Below are 21,410 nucleotides of genomic sequence, written 5' to 3'. Positions count from 1 at the left end.
ATCTGCATTTTGAAATAATTACTCTAGCTATAATACAGATTGAAGACAAACCAGAGTAGTTGTGAGTAAACAGATTACTGGACTACTGCAGTTGCCAGATAATGGACTGCTTTAGGGTGCTGGCAGGAAAGATGAGGAAATTTAGATTGCAGATAATAACAAGTTCATAACTTTCATTCTGATCTCAAATATTCATAGCAAGTAGCATTTAAAATTAAAGCATTTCAAGATAAAACAAATAAAATATGGTTTTCCTAACCACACCTATCAAATATTTCCTTTCAAAGTTAAAATCCTTAGGAATGGTCGATTTGGAATATAAAGCAAATACACATGATATAACATTCTCCAGTTCAAGTAAAACTATGTTAATGTTTTTATGATTTTAAGAAACAATATCAATAAACCCATGATATGGTTATCAGATGTTTCTCAACTTACCATTTTTCCAATCATCATTACATAAGGTCCTGCCTGTTGATTTACAGCTAGAAAATCTAGCAAACGCACATACCAAAATATTATGTTAAGACAGTAAATTAATCTTCCAGCCACAAAAACATGATTATTATATGCATCTTCAAAGTTCCACTTTGCTCCAAATCTCAGTCCAAATCCAATGAAGAAAGAAATTATGGCAATTGTATCACTGATATTGAAGTAATCACTAAACCACACTTTAATCTTCTGGCTTATTTTCCCAGCTTCAGACATAAAGATCTAAAAAGTTTAAATAAAAAAGTTAAATCAATTTCTTCCTATGAAAGCATTTACCAGCAATTATATCACAGTAGAATTTTAAATATTTTTTAGTTCAAAGTATTTGTGATTATTTTGGCATTTGATGATGCATTTGATCACTGAAACAATTCACTAAGATAGCAGAGACAGATACTTCTTATCCTCAATCTATATGAGAGGAGGGGAAAAAAAACCCACAAATGATCTATCAACCAAGCTGAAAATCTTGTATTAGAACACAGTTCTCTAGAATTGAAATGTGAGATACTTTTGAAAAGTTGTTTTGCCTTTCATTGAAACAATACTAGGATATCCTGGTAGGGTCTTCCAAAGTGACTTATTTGCAGAAAGTAAACAACTCAGTGGTTTTAGTACCTGTGTTTATCTCTTCTCTTGAATATAAAACAAAAAAAAATTTTTGTGGGGAATGGTAATACATTTACATCTTCAAATCATAATGTATCATAAAGTAAATACTAAAAAGTCTCCTTTCCACTTGTCTCCCTTAGCCTCACTAGAAGAAACCACTTTTACTATAGGCATCTCATTTTATTGCACTTTACTTTATTGGGCTTTACAGGTGTTGTGTTATTTACAAATTGAAGGCAAGATTCCCCACCAGCGAAAAGACTGACTCATAGTGGTCTGGAACGGAACCCACAATATCTCCAAGGTATGCCTGTACTAGCTAATGAATACTTGCAGAACTTTTTATGAATGTACATTTAAAAAAACTGATTGCGACAGAAACAACGGATTTGAAAAATATATAAACCACAGCATTCAGAGAAATTTAAAATGCATAAAAAACTATTTAATAAAATAAATTCCTATGATACTTAAGTGGAAGGGCAGTACAATGCCTTCTATTTGTTTCTGTAATTTCATGTATACTCTAAATGTAAAGTGGAGACATGAAATACTTCAGAATTAAGTAAATGTGTTATAAAACAACACTTACGTAGCTACTAGTTTGAATGGAAAGTATAAAAATTTATTTAAGAAAAAAACTTTTTTTCAAAATCAGGATATTAGAAAATTCACAATTTAAATGGAAAACTCTAGTAGACATGGGCTCTAAGTCTGTATGACACCTGAACGGGCAGTAGAGTACACTTAAGTGGGCAGTACAATACAAGAACGAAATAAAAACCTATTTATAATTAACCTGACTGGTTATATGTATGCTTAATACTTTTTGATTAGTGACAGAGAACACACATATAAATGTTGAGGAAATAAAGCAAAAACAGATCTAGGCCTTGTTTCTGAGACTAATCATTGTTTTTGTAATCGTGGCAAAGTTAACAGCACAGTGCTCTCTATTCTTTTGACATGATTTTTAGAAGAGCAAAAAAAACCATGTTCAACACTCCTAAAAAATCATACTGAAATCAAAATACACATAAACTAAACATCCCCATATATTTACCCCAAACAAAGCAAAACAAAACACCCTCCTTATATACAGTAAATTACTGGTAGGAAAACTAAAGACATACCTCACGAACTTTCTCAATAGCATAGGTAAATATGTAAGCAATAACAATCCATTCTTGAACTGAAGGTAACTGTTCCATTTGTACAAGAACCACAAATGTATAAAGCATCAGAAATCCTAAGTAAGCCAACTAATAAAAAAGAAAATATAAGATATGAATTAAATTGATTACAAAATAAAACTTTTAACTATGAAAAATTTTAAGCATACACACAAAAAAGAGACTGAGCTCCTGTGAACAATCTGCCAGCTTCAATAATTAAAACAGTTTTAGAAGTAACTCTTCTTCAGTGCACTGTATTTATTAATCAAAATATGAATAGTCCTCATGGTATAAATGTGTTGTTCTACAACCTTGTTGACATTTTAATACTTCCCGAAGAAAGAATTTTATAATACCAAGATTCATGTTGTCAGCTTAGTCCACGTAATTTCATTTAACTAATAATATACCTAACGTACCACCACAATCATCAAGAGACACATACTACCCGCCTCTTCTCTCCCCCAACTAAATAGTAATCCTAGGAAAGACAACTGGTATTTTCCTAGCTCTCAGTCTCTGAGGCTGAATCCCAAGAAATGAAAACCCTTATGAAAAGTATTTTCTCTAAGTAAGAGAAAATCTCACTTCTGATATGCTTAACAAAAAAGGTTATAGAGAGGTGATAGGTTTATGTATAATAACATCTGAATCGGCACTTCATTTCAGAGGAAAACCCAGATTTTGACCTTTGGACAGCTGTGGCTAAGAATCCTCTCATCATTCTCCTTGCCTCTACCAGTCTTAAAACAAGCAATCTCCATGATGAAAGCAGGGAAGTAAACTGCAATCAATAGAGAAACTCCTATAGCCACTGTGTTGTCTATACTTAAAAAGTTATTCAGATGAATGCAAATGTAAAGAACTCACATTATTTCTATTAGTGGGGACAGAATTTGGGCATTATGTTAGGTAATTCAGATGTACAATTTCAACATCTGAACAAGATGGAGCAAGAAATTTTTCATATTGAGAAGGTAATGTAATAAAATAGTCTCAGGTTAATGGGGATGTGAGTAGGTGAGAGGGCCACGGTTGAAGGAACAAATTCTCAAATGTTCATCTTAGTACAAAACCACTGTATACTTTGGCAATTCTTAAAAGGTCTGATGATGAAAATGAAAAACAAAAATAACAACAAAATCGAAAACAACTTAAAAGTTTTGCTGGGAAGGGGAGAAAGTACTCATTCATGGAGACTTTATTTAAAAATAAGAGCTAATCTCATGAGTGTTTCTTCAGGAGAGTCCATCCCTCTGTGGACATATGTATTCATTAATCTGGTAGAAAATCTGTTCTTCCATAGAGCAAGAGAAAAGCCAATTATGCAGCAGATAATCAAACATCTACTATAATATGATTAAGAAATGAGTTATTATATCATTGATAAATAAAACTATACGAATGACCTAGATTACTTTTCATCATCCGTTAAGACTGCAAGAAAGGTATTTCCAAAAATTTAATATGATCTGCAAAATCCTAAAGCACAAAGAAATTATAATTGTGCATGAGTTTTTTTTGAATAATCTTTACCAACATTTTTAGTCGATGATTAGTATTTGTTACCCATTTACAAAGGCATAGGGTTACCACATATTTCTTTAGTAAATTTCTGTTCCAACTAGAACTAAGATTTATTAGTGTTTATTATTCCAAATGATGGCAATTTGGATGAAACTAAGCCAAACTTATTGCTCTTTTAAATGGAAAATGGTTTTTCAGTGATGTAAGTTACATCCAGATCAGTATGAACTTTAGACCAAAAATACTCTAAAACCTATCTTTTAAAATCATTATGTTCTAGAATTCCAATGTGCTATATATTATGCCATGATCGTTTTATAAACTATATAAATGTCTAAGCAATGTACTGTATACTTGAAACTAATACAATAGAATAAAAATCATTATGCTCATACAATTTAAAAACATACCGTGTTAAACCAAAATTTTACAATTGGTGCATGATAAAAGGCATAAAACTTTCGTGTGATTGGAAGCTTTTTGGATTTTATTTGTATCTCCATTTCATTCTTTCCTCCATTACTGTCCAATATTCTGACTTCTTTAAATACTTCCTAAAATAAAAATAAAAAATTTACTGTACATTTATTCACAATGAATTTATATATACTTAAAATTTTATTTCCCTCCTTACCATAGGAATCTCTTCTGTTATATTTTGAAAGTTGTTTTCACTATCTTCCATTGTCATTTGATGGGCATCTTGAGATTGTGGAATATGGGACATTTCAGCCTTTGTTTTATATTCTAGCATTAATATGGCAGGTGGAACTAAAATGCTTAATATTACCTAAAAATTTTAGAAACATAGGTTTACATTTTAAAATTAATGACCTTCAAGAATATAACAAAAGCAATAAAAGAGTATTAAATGTCCTAATTATTAGTTAGCCATTTTGCCCCTGGTAGTATAGGGAAAATAACAAAAACTTCCTTTTTACTTACATATTTTATTGAAAGAGGCCCAGGCTGAATTGTTTTAAGAAGTAACAATTTAGCATTATATGAGGGTACAGAAAAGATTTAATAATTAAAGACCTGTCCTTTAAAAGAATAATCAGATTACAGTTTGTTCAGAGAATACATTTTTGTTTAAAGAAAAATTCAAGCCTTATAAAGTTGCTATGTGCTTAATTTTACCCTAAATCTCTTTGCAAGTGTTCCATGTCATAATTAACATGATTACTCATAAACAGGTTTATTTCTAAAAATTTATGTATTACCTGCAAAATCCTAAAGTACAAAGAAATTATGATTGTGTGGGTTTCTGTTGGTTAAGCTTTCACCATTATTTTTAGGAGATGATTAGTATTTGTTATCTACTTACAATGGTCAATAGTTAAACTACTTGCCTGATTTCTGCCTCCTACATTTCTGTACCTTATTTAAGACATAAGATAACAAAAGGAGAGTTTAAAGTAATATCTCTCACTATGATAAAATCTAAAGTACCAGCTAACCTTTTACCCAAATTCTTGACCATAAAAACTGGGCATATCCAATATACTTCAAGTAAATTAAAAATAACAGATTATCAAGTTAGTAGATAGGTCCTAAATTATAGAATTTGGGAATCTTCTTTTCATAAAGCAGCAACATTGTTCATAGCTGTTGAAGGCTAGAACCACCAAATACTCCATTTGTTGGCCTCATGCTTCTGGCTCAGATAGGGGTAACAACTATGTACCACATCTGAAAAAGATTCAGAGTAAAGAATAGGAGGAAAAAAGGACACTTCATGCCACCTGGGATAAAATGTCAACATTGCCACCCCCACCACCCTCATAAATCAAGGCATTTTACTATCCATCTGGGCTAATTTCTACATTTGTATCTAGTCACACACTTTATAACAAATTATTTCTGAGGTATACCTTGTACCAGGAATTTTTCCTCATATTCAGCCTTCCCATCCACATATCAGATAACAACATTTGTGTACAGGTGTGTGCTACAAAAGGTCTAAGTCTTGAAGAAACTGCTAACTTAAGGCAGGTGGAATTACTCCAGTTTTTCAGTTCATAAGTGAGCAATTTCATAGCCATGGTTTCATCTTGTCTGAAGGACTGTTCTAGTAATTCAACTGCCAGTTGACCAAAATCACTATCAAAAGATAAAAGCCAAAACATTTTCAGATTACCAAACTGTTGTTTTAAACCACTATTCTTAAATTCATTCATTACATGTTCCAGTTTTTAATATTTACACACACACACACACACACACATGCATGCACGCGCACACACTTAGGGAGCTGTGAGGTATTAGAATCACAGGAGCTTTATGTTTTCAGGTATTTACTACTCTGTAGGAATCACAAAGTATTAAAATATGTCACATTAAGAACAGACTGAAAAGGTCACTCTGGAGCACTCGCCATGGAAACATATAAACCTATCGTGTCACAGAAAACCAAAACTGACAATGTTCAGTTAAAAAATTCTAGAGTTATTTCAAACATAGAAAAGTGTTGCTAGCCAGTATAGAGGAATACTGAGAGTAGGGACTAACCTCATCATTAAAAAAACCTGAATTTTAAATCTTCAGTAATCATAGGACCCCTGCTTGAGCTATATTTCTAGTAACAGCTCTTACCCTCTTCCAAAGTCAGCCCACTTTTGGGGAGGGAAGTCCAAATCTCTATCATAAAGCTTCCTAGAAACTACCTTCCGGGTTAATAATCCATTAGCGTCCTAAGTAAACTATAACTTCTGTGAACTGTTTCATTCTTCTATATAGGTAGTTCCGCCATCTGGAATGCCTTTCCAATTAAATTTATTTCCTTAGAACACAGCTCAAACTTCATTTTCTTCCTTCCTTTATCACTTCAAGTGGAATTTTTCCTAATTTAATTGCTACTATGTGCAATTATTAAACTGACTTCTGGCATTTCTTCTTGATGAATTGTTTAATTATTGAATTGCAAACAATGTAATAATCTCTTTTGTACATGTGCAGGCAGCAAAGTTTCTGAATTTTAAAGAATACCTAATATATTTAAAAAATGGGTTTCTCTTAATAGCAATAAAATTATGCCTGTATATTCCCACTTAGTGCATGACACTACAACCTTCACTTAAACTCAATCTACTTTGTATTTTTAAAATGTTTCAAATGATAAAATATAACTTACTTGGAATACTGTTTCAATTCTTCTGAAGTATCATCTACAAGGTCACTCTGCTTTGCTTCATATGCCATTGAACGATAGATCTTACAGGCAACTAAAGCTTTAGCCATTGATTCTTCTCCATGCTGCCATAAAAAACGGGCCATGACCTGCCTCTTCATAAGGCATGCCCAAATTAACAGTTCATTAAGTGGATAAGAAAAGCGCTTGGCTTCTGGATCATCAATATCTACAATTTCATCTTTGGTTCTTTTCTTCTTTCCTTCTTCCATAGCTGTATCAATCTTTAAGGGAAAATATAAAGCTCATTATAATAGGGCTGTGACATTCATGTGAGAATTTTTATAAAATCTCCTTTACACTATTCTTCAATTTCAGATAACTGTATAAATTAAATAGTACAAATTTTATATACCTGATTTTTATTATAGCTCAAAATTCACTTTATGGAAATGGCAATTTAAAAATATGCCTTTGTAACAGTGTTCCAAGTTTGAAGAAAGGGTCTAAATATTTCAACTAATATCTGATAAAACACAATTTTAATAAAAGAAAAGTTTAGATAATATCTGTCTTGCATGTCGTTAATCAACAAAAAACTGAAAAAAAGGAGGCAGATAAGCATTTATGGAAAAATTTTAAAAATTTGATTATCACAGCTAAATATAAAAAACTTAATAGAACCATTAACTCATAATAAATATCTTTTCGTATATGGCAAAATGAAGAATCAAGGATATACTATATCTGAAAACAAAAGACAAATCTTACTAAAACAGGGAGTCCAGAAAGTTTAATATTTAAATAAAAATACCTTTGGTCGGTAGGGCTGTGCTGTTTTAATGAAATGATTATGTCTCATTTTTTCCTTTTTATCTGCCCTATTGCCAAAAGATTCATGACTCTTTCGCAGCTGAGGAGTACTGCTGGAGGTATTTCTGCCAGACCTCTGAAAATGAAAGCTTATTAGTTTTTACAGATTTCAATATGCTGATATCTATAAAAATTCAAAAATCATTTTATATATATGTATAAATGTGTGTGTGTACACATATAAATAATATGATTTTAGGATTTCAATTACATAATATTTCTGAGTATTCTTATTGAAAATCTCGTATTTTTAAGACAATGCTATTTTCCCCATTCTAATAAGTAATTTTTAACTTTTAAAGTGTAAGAGTTAATTTTAAAGCACATTAATAGAGACTTCCCCCAAATACCACATACCCGATTATTTCCACCAAGACTATTATATATTAATCGAAAACGCTTCCGAGTGTAGGTGCATCTATAGGTTCCTCCCATAAGATATTCAATAACAAGTCCTATGTCAATTAGAGTGATCTTATATCCTGGAGGAAGATTTCCCTGAAAAACAAAACATCAGTTTTAAAAAGATAGGATAATAATATTTCTCAATAATTCCATGCCATACTTAGAAATTCACCTACTCTCCAAAAATGACAAATGTTTACTTATTAAAGAAAGTTGGGATTTCCAGCAGCTATCTTTACAGAAGGGAGTGATTTGTTTTTGTTTCCTTTTGTAGGAAAAGGGGATTCTGAAGTTTAAGTCTCAAAAGTGTGGCTTACGACAGGAGTATGGCTTACAGCAGAAAGACAATATGATCTCTACACTGCCCTAATACTTCACATATAGAGGCAAAGGAACTTCTAAGAGCCAAGTATTCGATAATATTATGTGGAACATAACATAAACTGCATTTTCCCGTAAAAATAATTCTGAATTTTAATTATATTTCTTGATGGGCCTATAAACGCTTACTTAGTATTTTTTAAACCAAAATTATATTGGCTATTATATTATAAGTGACACAATTTTTTATAGCCTCATCTAGGATTAACTACTACTTATAACACTGTTTAGAGCTGACTTCATTTTCCCAGGGCATCAATTTACAAATGAATTTTTGGAACATAAATCACTTGTGAGTTGGTAAGATTGCTTGTTTTAGAATCAAATATTTGGTTGATTTCATCAAAAAATCTTAAAAAGGTTTAATATCAGATGATTGATAATATAATAACTAATTCTGCCCTCCTACCATCACCATTCTTTCCATTTCCCTAATTATAATTTCATGAACTTTTAGTATTTTTTTAAATGCTTATAGTTTTCATATTTTGGTTTCATCTGTGACATTTCTAATCCCTAGATATCTATATTCTTTAAATCTCCTATCTAAAAACAAAAAGTTCATCTTAAAAGTAAGATTTTTGTTTTTATTTTATCTTAAGCAACTTCAAAATATGCTTTATGATTGAGGATGTCATGTATTTTTAGTTTTAATAAATCTGACAGATATCATTATGATATAAGCCCACTTGAATGGGAAATATTTAAATTAAATAATGTGAGTTATCTAAAAAAAAAAAAAACACCATAATTTCTCAAACCATACAAATAACTTATAAAACTCGACTTATTAATTTAAATCAGAAAATATTCAATTACTGCCTTTAGGATTTTTTTACTTACAAAAATAAAAAAATGGGACTTCTTATTACAGCTACCAATGTAAAAACAGTCAATACATACCAAATCTCATATTTGTTTCCAGAATTAACAACTACAGTTCTTTCTGCTAATCCACATAAGTAAACCATAATGCAAATGTGTTTTAGAAACCCCCTGGATTGAAGGTCTCCCCCATTATTCAAGCTTTATAGGAAAAAAAAAATCTGCCATTAAGATCACCAACCAATGTTTGTTTCCCTCAGTGTCCTTATTCAATGTCTTTACATGCCCAGAGAACAAATTTCTTCTGAACAGAGAAAGAAGATATATTCATTCTATTAATGATCTTCTTTTATGGACCAATGAGCGTTATGAAATTCATCATCCTCTATCTCAGATGACTAGAAGCTCAAGCACTCAGCCACAATTTCATAAACTTCCTTTTTTTAAATTTCTGATATAGTATACTCTTTACCTCTGTTACCAAAAATTTAGCCTTTATTTTATTTTTGTTTTTTAAAAATGTCATTTTATTGCTATTTTTAAGATGTATTTAAATGTTTTGAGACAGAAGAAGTATAAATAATATTTTATATAACATTTTTGGAAAAGAAAATCTCTTACCTGTTTGACATCTCGAACAAGATGAAATAGCATTGGATTGGTTGGACCTTGTTTCTTTAAGGAGAAAAAAATGAGAGCAAACTATCATTTTTCTTGTAAAATAATGTAAACAACTTCCTTTCTTACTACCTATAGAACTTTTATAAACCTACTTGTAAAATTATACTGTTTTTGAGTTAAATAAGTTCTGTTCATAACATGAACAAAGAAAAGGATATAACCATTTCATACTATCATGATTACCTTAAACAAAATGTGCAATTTATTATGTTCTTATATTTTTACTTATGTAACATGTTTTGTTTTCTAAAAGTTATACAAACGCTGCAAACTTCAAACTTAAATTATATCTTTAATTTACATTTCTTTCATTGATAATGCAGGTGTATGTTCTCTTTCTTCTTAAAATGTCTATACCCTTGTTTTTGCCACTTGGATGGGAGACCACTTAGGAAGACCAGATGCTGTAGGCATAAAAAATAAAAAAATAAGGGATTGTAAGCTGACAAGGTCCGTGCAACGTGAGGTCAATCAAGACTTGCCTTGCCAAAAAAAAAAAGATTTCTTAATTTTATATTCTAATATGGTAAATATCAACACACATAAACAGAAGCTCCACAGAACAGCTCTTTGAAGACCTCAATATTTTTTATGTTATAGGACTCTGATATCAAAAGTTTGAGAACCACTGTTTTGTCATGTTCTAATCCCTTAAATTTTAAAATATTTAATCAATAATTGATACTGAAAGTAACTATTATCTTAATGAGTAATATAATTTAAAAATTACTTGCTTTGCTAATGGGATCAATTTTTATTTTTAGTGTTTTATATTTGCTTTACATTTCAGGGATAAACATTACTTCAGCACAATGAATAATCCTTTGAATTTTTATGTCTGTTTGTTAGAGACAAAAGAACACCAGCAAAGTTCAATGTAACTGTGCTAGATACTATTAAATAGAAAAAAAATGGAGGAAAATAAAGATAACTCCTAATCAAAAGTAATATAAAATCCACAGGGGAAGATATAATTGTAGTAAATTGACTAAGCCATTGGGCTTCATGAAAGCAATGGCATGGCATTTAAACTAAGTTCTAAGCAATGAATAAGATTCCAGCAACTAGGGAATAGTTGGAAGAAAAACACAGACCAGCACTGTGTAAATGGCACATGCTTTAAAAAAAAAGTATATACATACACGTGTGTGTGTGTGTGTGTGTGTGTGTGTGTATGATAATATAGTTGAAATACCCAGTATAAGGGGATGAAGATGGAAATAAAAAGGCCAAGTGAGAGATAGCTGGGGCAAAATTTTCAAAATTTCAAAAGCTGGAGAGCTCTGAAAATCAAGCTAAAGATTTGGATAACATTTAATACATATTGGGGAGCCATCAAAAGTTTTTAAACTGGGAAAATTTATGGTAAAATATGTGATTATAAGAATATTAGTTTAAAGAACTGACATGAAGAGTAGGAGGCTGGATTACAGAAGTAGTACAGACTAGAAATGACTGAGTAGTACAAAAATTAGGAATGAAAAGGAGGAGATAAATAGGTAGAAAATGATGAATGCAGAGAAGTCAGAGTCAGGAAGCCAGGATTTGGTCGTAGTGCTTCTTCAAAGTATAGCTCAATTAAATTCATATCGCAAACATGGAAATCAATAAGAAGGGCAGTATTTACCCTCTCCGATGTAGTGACATGAAAATTTGAAATGAAATCAGAAAGGCTTTGTGAAGGGAATAGTTTTCTCCTCCTTAGAAAAATAAAAAACAGTATGTAAGCTAAAAGAGGGACACAAAATCAAATCATGACTGTAAAAAAGCAAAAAGAAAATAAAGAGCAAATAAGTTCTGCATTAGACAAAGAAGTCAAAAGAAATTTAGTGTAACAAATGATCACGAAGAAAAAAAGAAATATAATGACCCTATAATTAAGAAGTTGATCCTATAGTTTTAAAAAAGAGTGAAGGGAGGGAAAAAGAGACAGGCTTGACAACACTACGTATTTTTCCTATGTGGCTATGGTGATAGGAGAGGTTCCCAGAAACAGGGAAAGAGCTTTCAACTATCATATAACCAATCTGTACAAAGACTGGCTGTAATTTTTCCATGTAATCTACCACGACATTAAAGGTTTTATCAATAGGACTGACTATGTTCAGGTAAAATGACACTTCCCAAAGATGATAAAATTTAGTTAACAAAGAATATTAACATATACTTACAGTATTGTAAAGTTCTTCCAGTCTAGGAATAGTAAGGAATTTATGCATGCTTACTCCATTTTCAATGAGAAGTTTGACGAATGCAACTCTATCCATTACAAGAGCATCAAGCATAGCTTGTTCTAAGGATCCAACCTAAAAGAATATCAAAATTAATAAATATGAAGGAAATTTAACTTTGGGTGGTGAACACACAATGCAATATACATATGACATATTATTGAATTGTACATTTGAAACATATAATTTTATTAACCAATGTCACTCCAATAAATTTAATAAAAAAATTAGTAAATATGTTTCACACATTCTAATTATACAAACAGTTCTAAATGCAAGTCCTTGGCATTTATACCTCCTTGATCCTCTAACAGTTTTAGAACAAAATTAAAAAGATGTAAAACTGTAAAAGGCTAGGACTTAAGGTCTATATAGAGAATAGATGAAGAGGCAACTCTAGAGTAGCATTCCCCAAATAACATTCTATAAACACTCCTTTGTAGTATTTGCAAGTGTGACATGGGGGAAAAAAACAATAAAGAATCCATCAACAACTAAATTTAGGAAAAAATACCTTAGAGCAATAATTCTCAATATTTGGGAGGGATCATTTCAATAACGGGGGACCATTACTCGCATTTAATAGGTAGGGTCAAAAGATACCAGAAATCATGCAATTTGTTAGACAATCTCACTCACAAATGAATTGTCCCACATCTCACACAATTTCCTATTATTCTATTAGATGCTCATGAATGAAAATCTAGTAATACTGCATATAAACACATAGTATTCTATCACGGATTGCTCTACAATGAAATTCCCCCAAAATACAACTACCATATAAGTTAGACAAGATTGTACTTAGTTTTCTTTTAGAACTTTAACAGAAATTATGCACCATTAGAGAAAAATCACATCTCTTAACAGGATTACAACCTGTGCCATTTGAGTTTAATATAACATGGATATATCCATCAGTCAGCATTTGTAGCTGTCCCTTCTAAGTTTTTAGAGGCTCTTTTATAGACTCTAACACACTCTCAATCAAATGTTAAATTAACGGAGACAAAAATACAGAGATTTCCTTGAGTATCATTAATAAAAGTTATTTTATCAGTAGACATTTAATAATATATTTAATATCAATATGGGTTATAACTTTCGTATATTTTTAATAGTTTGGTACTGTGTGATTAAAAAAAAAAAACTGTGATAAAAAGTCAACGCCAGAATCACTGCCATTTTTTATCTGTTGTTTTTCAAGCTATTCTGATTCTGTCTTCAGAAGCTTACCTTACAACTATACAACTTCTCTGTAGCAGCTTTTATTACCATTTTTTTCCTCCAATCCATCCTCTATTTGTACCACTTGGCAAAGAACATAATCTTCAAGATTTTTTTACTATACGGACTTATACATGATAGAATTTCAAGAGGAAAGATGTGTTTTCTGTGATATTGTTCACAATTCAGTTTTAGGTCATAATAAGAAAAATACTTTGACAATGCACTTAAAACCCAACTAATTTATGAGAATGTAATATGTATTCATTTTTTCACAGCAACAGCCTATAATTTATCATGGCATGTTATTCCTATTTTAGTTAATATTATTTCCTTCTTTCACTTATCACATACAAATAATTCTATTTCTTGTTATCCTAACATTAACAACTTTTACTCTATTGCCCACTTGGTCCTCTCTCTGCTCTTTCCTTGTTCTGTACTTGTAAGGGTGTTTTCCTCCTCCCCATGGAATTTAAGTTAGTAGCATCATTCCTGTATTAGTCTGCACTCACAAATGCAGCATTTACACTGATTCTATGAATAAAGGTAAAAGTATCTGATTATTTACTGTCTTTTATACGTTGCCATTCTTGAGCATCCGCATACTGAAATATCTTTTTATTATAAACCATTTTTGTGTCTCTGTCTTTATTACAATTAGGGCATTGTATTTTTTTTTTAAACTTGTGTAGTATTTATAAAATTTCATTTTCATATAACAAAAAAGAGCATAATAAACTTTTTGTTTTAAAGTTTTGGGTTGCCAGGTGAGAGGGGATTAAGATGTGCAAACTGCCAGTTATAAAAACAGTCAGGAGGACATAAAGTACAGCAGAGAGGATATAATTAATAACATTGTAATAACTATGTATGGTGCCAGATGGGTACTAGACTTATCAGAGTGATCACTTCATAAGTTATATAAATGTCTAATCACTGTTGTACATTTGAAACTAATATTGCATGTCAACTGTAATTTTTAAAAGATTATTAAATAAATAAATAAGAAAGAAGTGTTCAATCTGATTGGGTTTATGACCACTTTCCTAGAACAAAGCTTAATTAAATTTTCATATCTGAGAAAAAAAGATTGTTAAAAAAAAAATTTGCTTTGTAAGCAATATTTCTTGGTTCATTCAATGAATACTTAACTCCTAACAATCAAGAGGGGAAAAAAAAGTTGTCCTGCAAACTCTACATTTATCATGAAGAAAGTACAAAATCAGACAACACTGTGCAGAACAAATCTATGAGATAAATCACATATACATAGATGTTAAAGGCTTTGTTAAAGCCTTTACATCCAAGGAAATCAAAAATCCAGTGAAATTATTCAATGGAATAAAAGGTTGGCTTACTATAGTTGTTTTACCACAGCTGATTAACATCAATTTCTTTCTCTGCAGTACTGTAAGAGGGAAAGTGACCAAATAGTTTTTTTAAATTATCATATAGAAAACAAATCCTCATGGTTTTAAAAAAGTCAAATATCAAAATGACATAAAATAAAACTTTCCTTCCTCTGGCCCTCATCTCTGCAGACAGATCCCATATTTACAGTTTCCAGAAAAGTTCTAGAACCAGTGTATGTGGATATGAATGTGTTTACTCATAAGCAAAATTTGTCGCAATTATCATGCTATGCATACTTTTTTGCAATTTGCTATTTATACTGTGTAGAAAGGACCTAGCTCATCCTCTGTAATAGGAGGATAATATTCCAAAATACAAATGAACATTTAATTTACGTAGCCTCCAACTGATTCAGATATATAACAAAAATTTGGCAAGCACTTACTACGTGCCAAGCTATGAAAAAAGCAGTGAATAAAACGGAAAAATATTCTTGCTTCCTTAAAATTTACTTAGAGATAAATAAATAGCTGAAATATATGGTTTATCAGAGGGTGATATATGCTAAAGAAAAAAATGAGAGAAGAACATACAAGATGCTATCATAGAGGGCTGCAATTAAAATAGGGTGGACAGTAAAAGCCGAACTGAGGAGGATACATTTGATTAGAAGCCAGAGAGAGAAAGCAAGACCAGGAAGGTATCTAGGGGAATAATGTTCCAGAGAGAGGAAACAGCAAGTACAAAACCTATAAAGAGGACCATTCTTGATATGCTAAGAACAGTAAGAATGCCAAAATAGCTATATAAAAGAGAGCAAACAAGATAGTGGTTAACATGTAAGGTCAGAGAAGTAATAATGAGGCAGATGATATAAAACCTTGTAGGCCATTATAAGGATTCCAGATTGTGCTCTGGGTAAATGTGAGGTGATCAACCTTCCATGCATAACAGAAAAGGAAGCATGAGAATAAGAAGACTACGTTAAGATGTTACTACTAAAACAATACAGAAGAAGGGTAATAAATTGGACCAAGATGATAAAACTGGGTATTTTGAAAGCAGATCTGAGAAGATTTACAAATAGAAAAGGACTGTAATATATGAGGAAAAGTAAAAAATGACATTGAGGTTTCTTGTCTAAGAAACTGGGAAGAGACTCGTGCCATTCAGTAAGATGGGGAAGACTGCATTAGAAACTGGTCTAAACATCCATGAGAACACTGATGAGTTCTCTTCTACATAGAGTACTATTTCTTTTTTTTTAACCTCTTAACTCCACCACCTTCACCATTTCTTCTACTCCCACCTCCCTTTAGCAACCACCAATCTATTCCATTTATGAGCTTGGTATATTTTTTTAATTCCACATATAGGAGAGATCATACAACATTTATCTTTCTGATTTATTTCACTTAATACCCTCTCAAGGTGTGTGTGTGTGTGTGTGTGTGTGTGTGAGAGTGTGTGTGTGTGAGTGAGTGAGAGAGACAGACAGACAGACAGACAGACAAACAGACACAATTCCTTTATCCATTCATCCACTGATGGACACTGATTATTTTTATATCTTGGCTACTATAAATAATGCTGCAGTACACATGCACGTGCACATATCTTTTGGAGTTACTGTTTTCATTTTATTAGGATAAATACCCAGAAGTAGACTGCTGGATCACATGGTAGTTCTATTTTTAATTTTTTGAGAAACCTCCATATTGTTTTCCATAGTGGCTATATCAATTTACATTCCCACCAAGAGTAAACAAGGGTTCCCTTTTCTCCACATCCTTACCAGTATTTCTTATTCTTGTCTTTTTGATAACAGCCATTTTAATAGGTATGAGGTGCTATCTCATTATAGTTTTAATTTCCATTTCCCTAATGATAGATACTAAGCACCTTTTCATGTGCCTTTTGGCCATCAGTATGTCTTTGGAAAAAATGTCTATTCAAATCTTTTTTGATATTGAGTTGTATGAGTTCTTTTTTAGGATGTTATCCCTTCAAAAATACATGATTTGAAATGTTTTCTCCCAGTCAGTAGGTTTCCTTTTCAATTTCTTGACTGTTTCCTTTGCTGTGAAGAAGGTTTTTAGTTTGATGGAGTCCCACTTGTTTATTTTGCTTTTTTTTGTTGTCAGATTAAAAATATGACCACCATGAATTGTAGCAAGGAGCTTAATGCCTATGTTTTCTTCTAGTTTTATGGTTCCTATGTTCTATGTTCAAGTCACCATTTTTTTGTGTGGTGTTAAGAGGTGGTCAAGTTTCATTCTTTTGCATGTTGCTGTCCAGTTGTCCCAAAACCATTTATTGACAAGACTGTTCTATCCCCATTGTATATTCTTGGCTCACTGTTGTAAATTAATAAAACACAAATGCATGGGTTTACTTCTGAGCTCTCTATTCTGCTCCATTTATTTTGTGTCAGTTTTTTGCCAATACCATAATGTTTTACTTATCAAAGATTTATAATATAGTCAGAAATCAGGGAGCATGATGCCTCTAGCTATATTCTTCTTTCTCAAGGCCGCTTTGGCTATTCCATATAAATTTTAGAATTAAAATTTGTTTTATTTCTGTGAGAAATGCCCGTGGAATTTTGATAGGGATTGCACTGAATCTTTTGAATGCTTTGGGTATTATGAACATTTCAACAATATTGATCTTTCCAGTCCACGAGCACAGAATATCTTCCCATTTATTTGTGTCTTCTTTAATTTGTCATCTTCACGACATCTTTTACTTTTTAATTTATAGGTCTTACACCTCTTTGGTTAAAATTATTCTTAGGTATTTTATTCTTTTTAATGCAATTGTAAATACGATTTTCTTAATTTCTCTTTCTGATAGTTCATTATTAGTGTATAGAAACATGACAGACTTTGGGGTATTGATCTGTATCCTACAACTCTGCTAAATTTATTAGTTCTAATTTTCTTGATGGAGTCTTTAACATTTTCCACACATATCATGTCATCTGCAAACAATGACAATTTTACTACTTCCTTTCCAATTTAAATATCTTTTATTTCTTTCTTTCTCTCTCTTTCTCTTTTTTTTTTCCCCCTAAATGCTCTGGTTAGGACTTCCAATATTATGCTGAATAAAAGTGGTGAGAGTGGGCATTCTTGTCTTGTTCCTGATCTTAGAGGAAAATCTTTCAGCTTTTAACCACTGAGTATGACGTTACCTGTGGGTTTGTTACATACTGCCTTTATTACATTGAAATACGTTCTCTCTATATTTACTTGTTGATTGAATTTTTTCATAAATAGATACTGAATTTATTAAATGCTTTTCCTCTATGTACTGTGATGATCATAGGATTTTTATCTTTCATTTTGTTAATGCAGTGTATCACACTGACTTGTAATGTTGAATCATCCTTGCATCATACCTGGAACAAATCTTTCAATGTATTATTGAATTTGGTTTCTTAATATGTTGTTGAGGATTTTTAAAAAGCTATTTCTGAAGAGTCTGGCTTCCAATCAGCCTGAATGTAGGTGCTGACATCCTTTCCGAAGAGACAATGATAAGTCTTGGCACATCCTCAACTACTGGGAGTTACTAAAACAAAAGAATATATTCTTAATAAAAGAACAAGATAAAATTTCATGAAAAAAATCCCTTCATGACATGGAGATAAGTAATTTGCTTGATAAAGAGTTCAAAGTAATGGTCATAAAGTCGCTCACTAAACTTGGGAAATGAACAGATGAACACAGTGACAATTTCGACAAAGAGACAGAAAAATAAGAATGTGCCAAAGAGAAGTCACAGACATGAAGACTACAATAACAACTGAAAAATACGTTAAAAGGCTTCAACAACAGACTAAAGGAAGCAGAAGAAAGGATCAGTGAACTCAAAAGACAGGGCAGTGGAGCTCACCCAATTAAAGAAGCAAAAAGAAAAAAAAAAAAGAAAAACAGTGTAGACAGCTTAATGCACTAATGGGACAACATCAAAAACTAACATTCTATTATAGGGCTCCAACAAGGAGAAGAGAGAGAGAAAGGGGCAAAAATATTATTTGTGGAAATAATAGCTGAAAACTTCCCTAACCAGGGGAAGGAAACAGACATCCAGAACCAGAAAGTTCCAAATAAGATGAATCCAAAAGAAGTCATACCAAGACACATAATTAAATTGTCAAAAGTTAAAGATAAGGAGAGAATATTAAAAGTAGCAAGAGAAAAATTACTTGTTACATACAAGGAAACTCCCCACCTTCCACGAAACTTTAAAGGGATTACTTTAAACTGAAAAGGATGTTAATTAGTAACGAGAAAATATATGAAAGAATAAATCTCTCTGGAAATGTAAATATATAGTAAAGATAGTGGATTAATCACAGAAAGCTAGTATGAAGGTTAAAAGACAAAAGTAGTCCAATTAACTGTGATTTTAATAATTAGTTAAGGGATACACAAGATAAAAAGCTCTAAAATGTGACATCGAAAACAAATTATGGTGACGAGAGTAAAAATGTTGAGCTTTATTATCAACTTAAAATAGACTTATAAATATAAGCTATCATATATGTAAGCCTCATGGTAAACACAAAACAAAAACCCATAGTAAATAGACAAAAGATAAAGAGGAAGAAATATAAGTATATCACTAAAGAAAATTGTCAAATCACAAAGGAAGAGAGCAAGAAAGAACAATTACAAAAACAGCCAGAAAACAATTAACAAAATGGTTATCATACCTATCAATAATTACTTTAAATGTAAATGGCCTAAATGCTCCAATCAAAAGACATAGGTTGCTAAACAGGTTAAAAAAACAAGATCTATCTATATGCTGCTTATCAGAGATTCACTTTAGGCATAAAGATACACACACAGACTAAAAGTGAAGGGATGGAAAAAGATATTCCATGCAAGTGGAGATCAAAAGAAACCTGGAGTAGCTATACTTATATCAGGCAAAATAGACTTTTAAATGAAGACTGTAACAGGAGACAAAGTTGGGCAGTACACAATGATAAAGCACTTGATCCAACAAGAGGATATAAATTTGTAAATATTTATGTACCCTACATAGGAGCTTCTAAATATGTAAAGCAAATATTAATAGATCTAAAGGGAGAAAAAGCAATACAATAATAATAAGGGACTTTACTACCTCACATTAATGGAGAGATTATCCAGATAAAAAACAAATAAGGAAACATCTGTTTTAAATGACACTTAAGGTCAGACAGAATTAACAGGTATATACAAAATATTCCATCCAAAAGCCATGGAATACACATTTTTCTCACGTGTACATGGTACATTTTCCCGGCCACAAAACAAGTCTTAATAAAGTTAAAAGGAATGAAATAATATCAAGCATCTTTTCTGACCACAATTGTGTGAAACTAGAAATTAATAACATGCAGAAAAATGGAAAACTCACAAATATGTAGATTAAATAACATGCTACTGAACAACACATGGGTAGAAGAAGAAATTAAAAAGGAAGTCAGAAAATACCTCAGACAAAAATGGAAATATACCAAAATTTGTGGAATGCAGCAAAAGCAGTTCTAAGAGGGAAGTTCACATCAATAAATGCCTACCTCAAGAAACAAGAAAAATCTTAACCAATGTAACTTTACCTCTCAAGGAACTAGAAAAAGAACAAACAGAACCCAAAGTGAGTAGAAGGGATAAAGTAACAAAGATTAGAGCAGAAATAAATGAAACTGAGACTAAAAAGACTTTAATAAAGAAAAATCAATGAAACTAAGAGTTGGTTCTTTAAAAAAAAGAAACAAAATTGGCAAACCAAGAAAAAAAATAGACTTACCAAGAAAAACAGACAGGACTCAAAATCAGAAATGATAGAGAAGTAACAACACCACAGAAATACGAAGGGTCATTAAGAGACTAGTATGAAAAATTATCCTCCCAATAAACAAAAGTCCAGGAGCAGATGGATTCATTGATGTATTCTACCGAACATTCAAAGAATTAATTCTCAAATGTTTTCAAAGAAGAGAAGAGGAGGGAACTCTTCCAAACTCATTTTATGAGGGCAGCATTATCCTGATACCAAAACCAGACAAGTACGCCACAGGAAAAGAAAATTGCTGGCCGATTTCCCTGATGAACATAATAAGATGCATAAGCATTATTTCAGTTCTAGGAACTTTGGAGATTTTTACCCTATAAAAAACAAACTTTTATCAAGAGGCAAAGAGGACTTATTAAATTCTAAATAGATTTGCTTGTTGTAGAAATGTTTAGGTAAACTAATTTTGCACTTTGGTAAATTCTGCACGTGACAGGTAAAATGTCAATTTGAATACAGTTCCGACAAACACTTCACTATTACTTAAATTACATTGTGTATACAGATTATTTTACATACCAGCCACTGTTGTCCATAAACAAATACATGATTTTTGGCAATGTCAACTCTATCCCATGCCAGCGTAAGGATGAGCTGGTCAAATGCAGATGCATTAGTACCTAATTGAAGAGA

General features: G+C 31.5%; 1 protein-coding gene across 1 annotated transcript in view; it reads right to left on the bottom strand.

Annotated features, from left to right (window-relative positions):
* TRPM7 (transient receptor potential cation channel subfamily M member 7) overlaps positions 1–21,410 on the bottom strand; it is a 94,689-nt gene that overhangs the window by 38,538 nt on the left and 34,741 nt on the right. Inside the window, exons 11-21 of the mRNA XM_039889059.1 lie at positions 21,297–21,397; positions 12,279–12,413; positions 10,048–10,101; positions 8,173–8,313; positions 7,757–7,891; positions 6,946–7,226; positions 5,687–5,915; positions 4,447–4,602; positions 4,223–4,366; positions 2,244–2,372; positions 442–720 (exon numbers count right to left, since the gene is read on the bottom strand). Coding sequence (XP_039744993.1) covers positions 442–720; positions 2,244–2,372; positions 4,223–4,366; positions 4,447–4,602; positions 5,687–5,915; positions 6,946–7,226; positions 7,757–7,891; positions 8,173–8,313; positions 10,048–10,101; positions 12,279–12,413; positions 21,297–21,397 — 1,784 coding nt within the window. The remainder of the gene's footprint in view (positions 1–441; positions 721–2,243; positions 2,373–4,222; positions 4,367–4,446; positions 4,603–5,686; positions 5,916–6,945; positions 7,227–7,756; positions 7,892–8,172; positions 8,314–10,047; positions 10,102–12,278; positions 12,414–21,296; positions 21,398–21,410) is intronic.

This window comes from Pteropus medius, unplaced genomic scaffold (genome assembly GCF_902729225.1).
Source record: "Pteropus medius unplaced genomic scaffold, Ma_sr-lr_union100, whole genome shotgun sequence".
Lineage (NCBI taxonomy): Eukaryota > Metazoa > Chordata > Mammalia > Chiroptera > Pteropodidae > Pteropus > Pteropus medius.
This window is presented reverse-complemented; position numbering and strand designations above follow the sequence as displayed.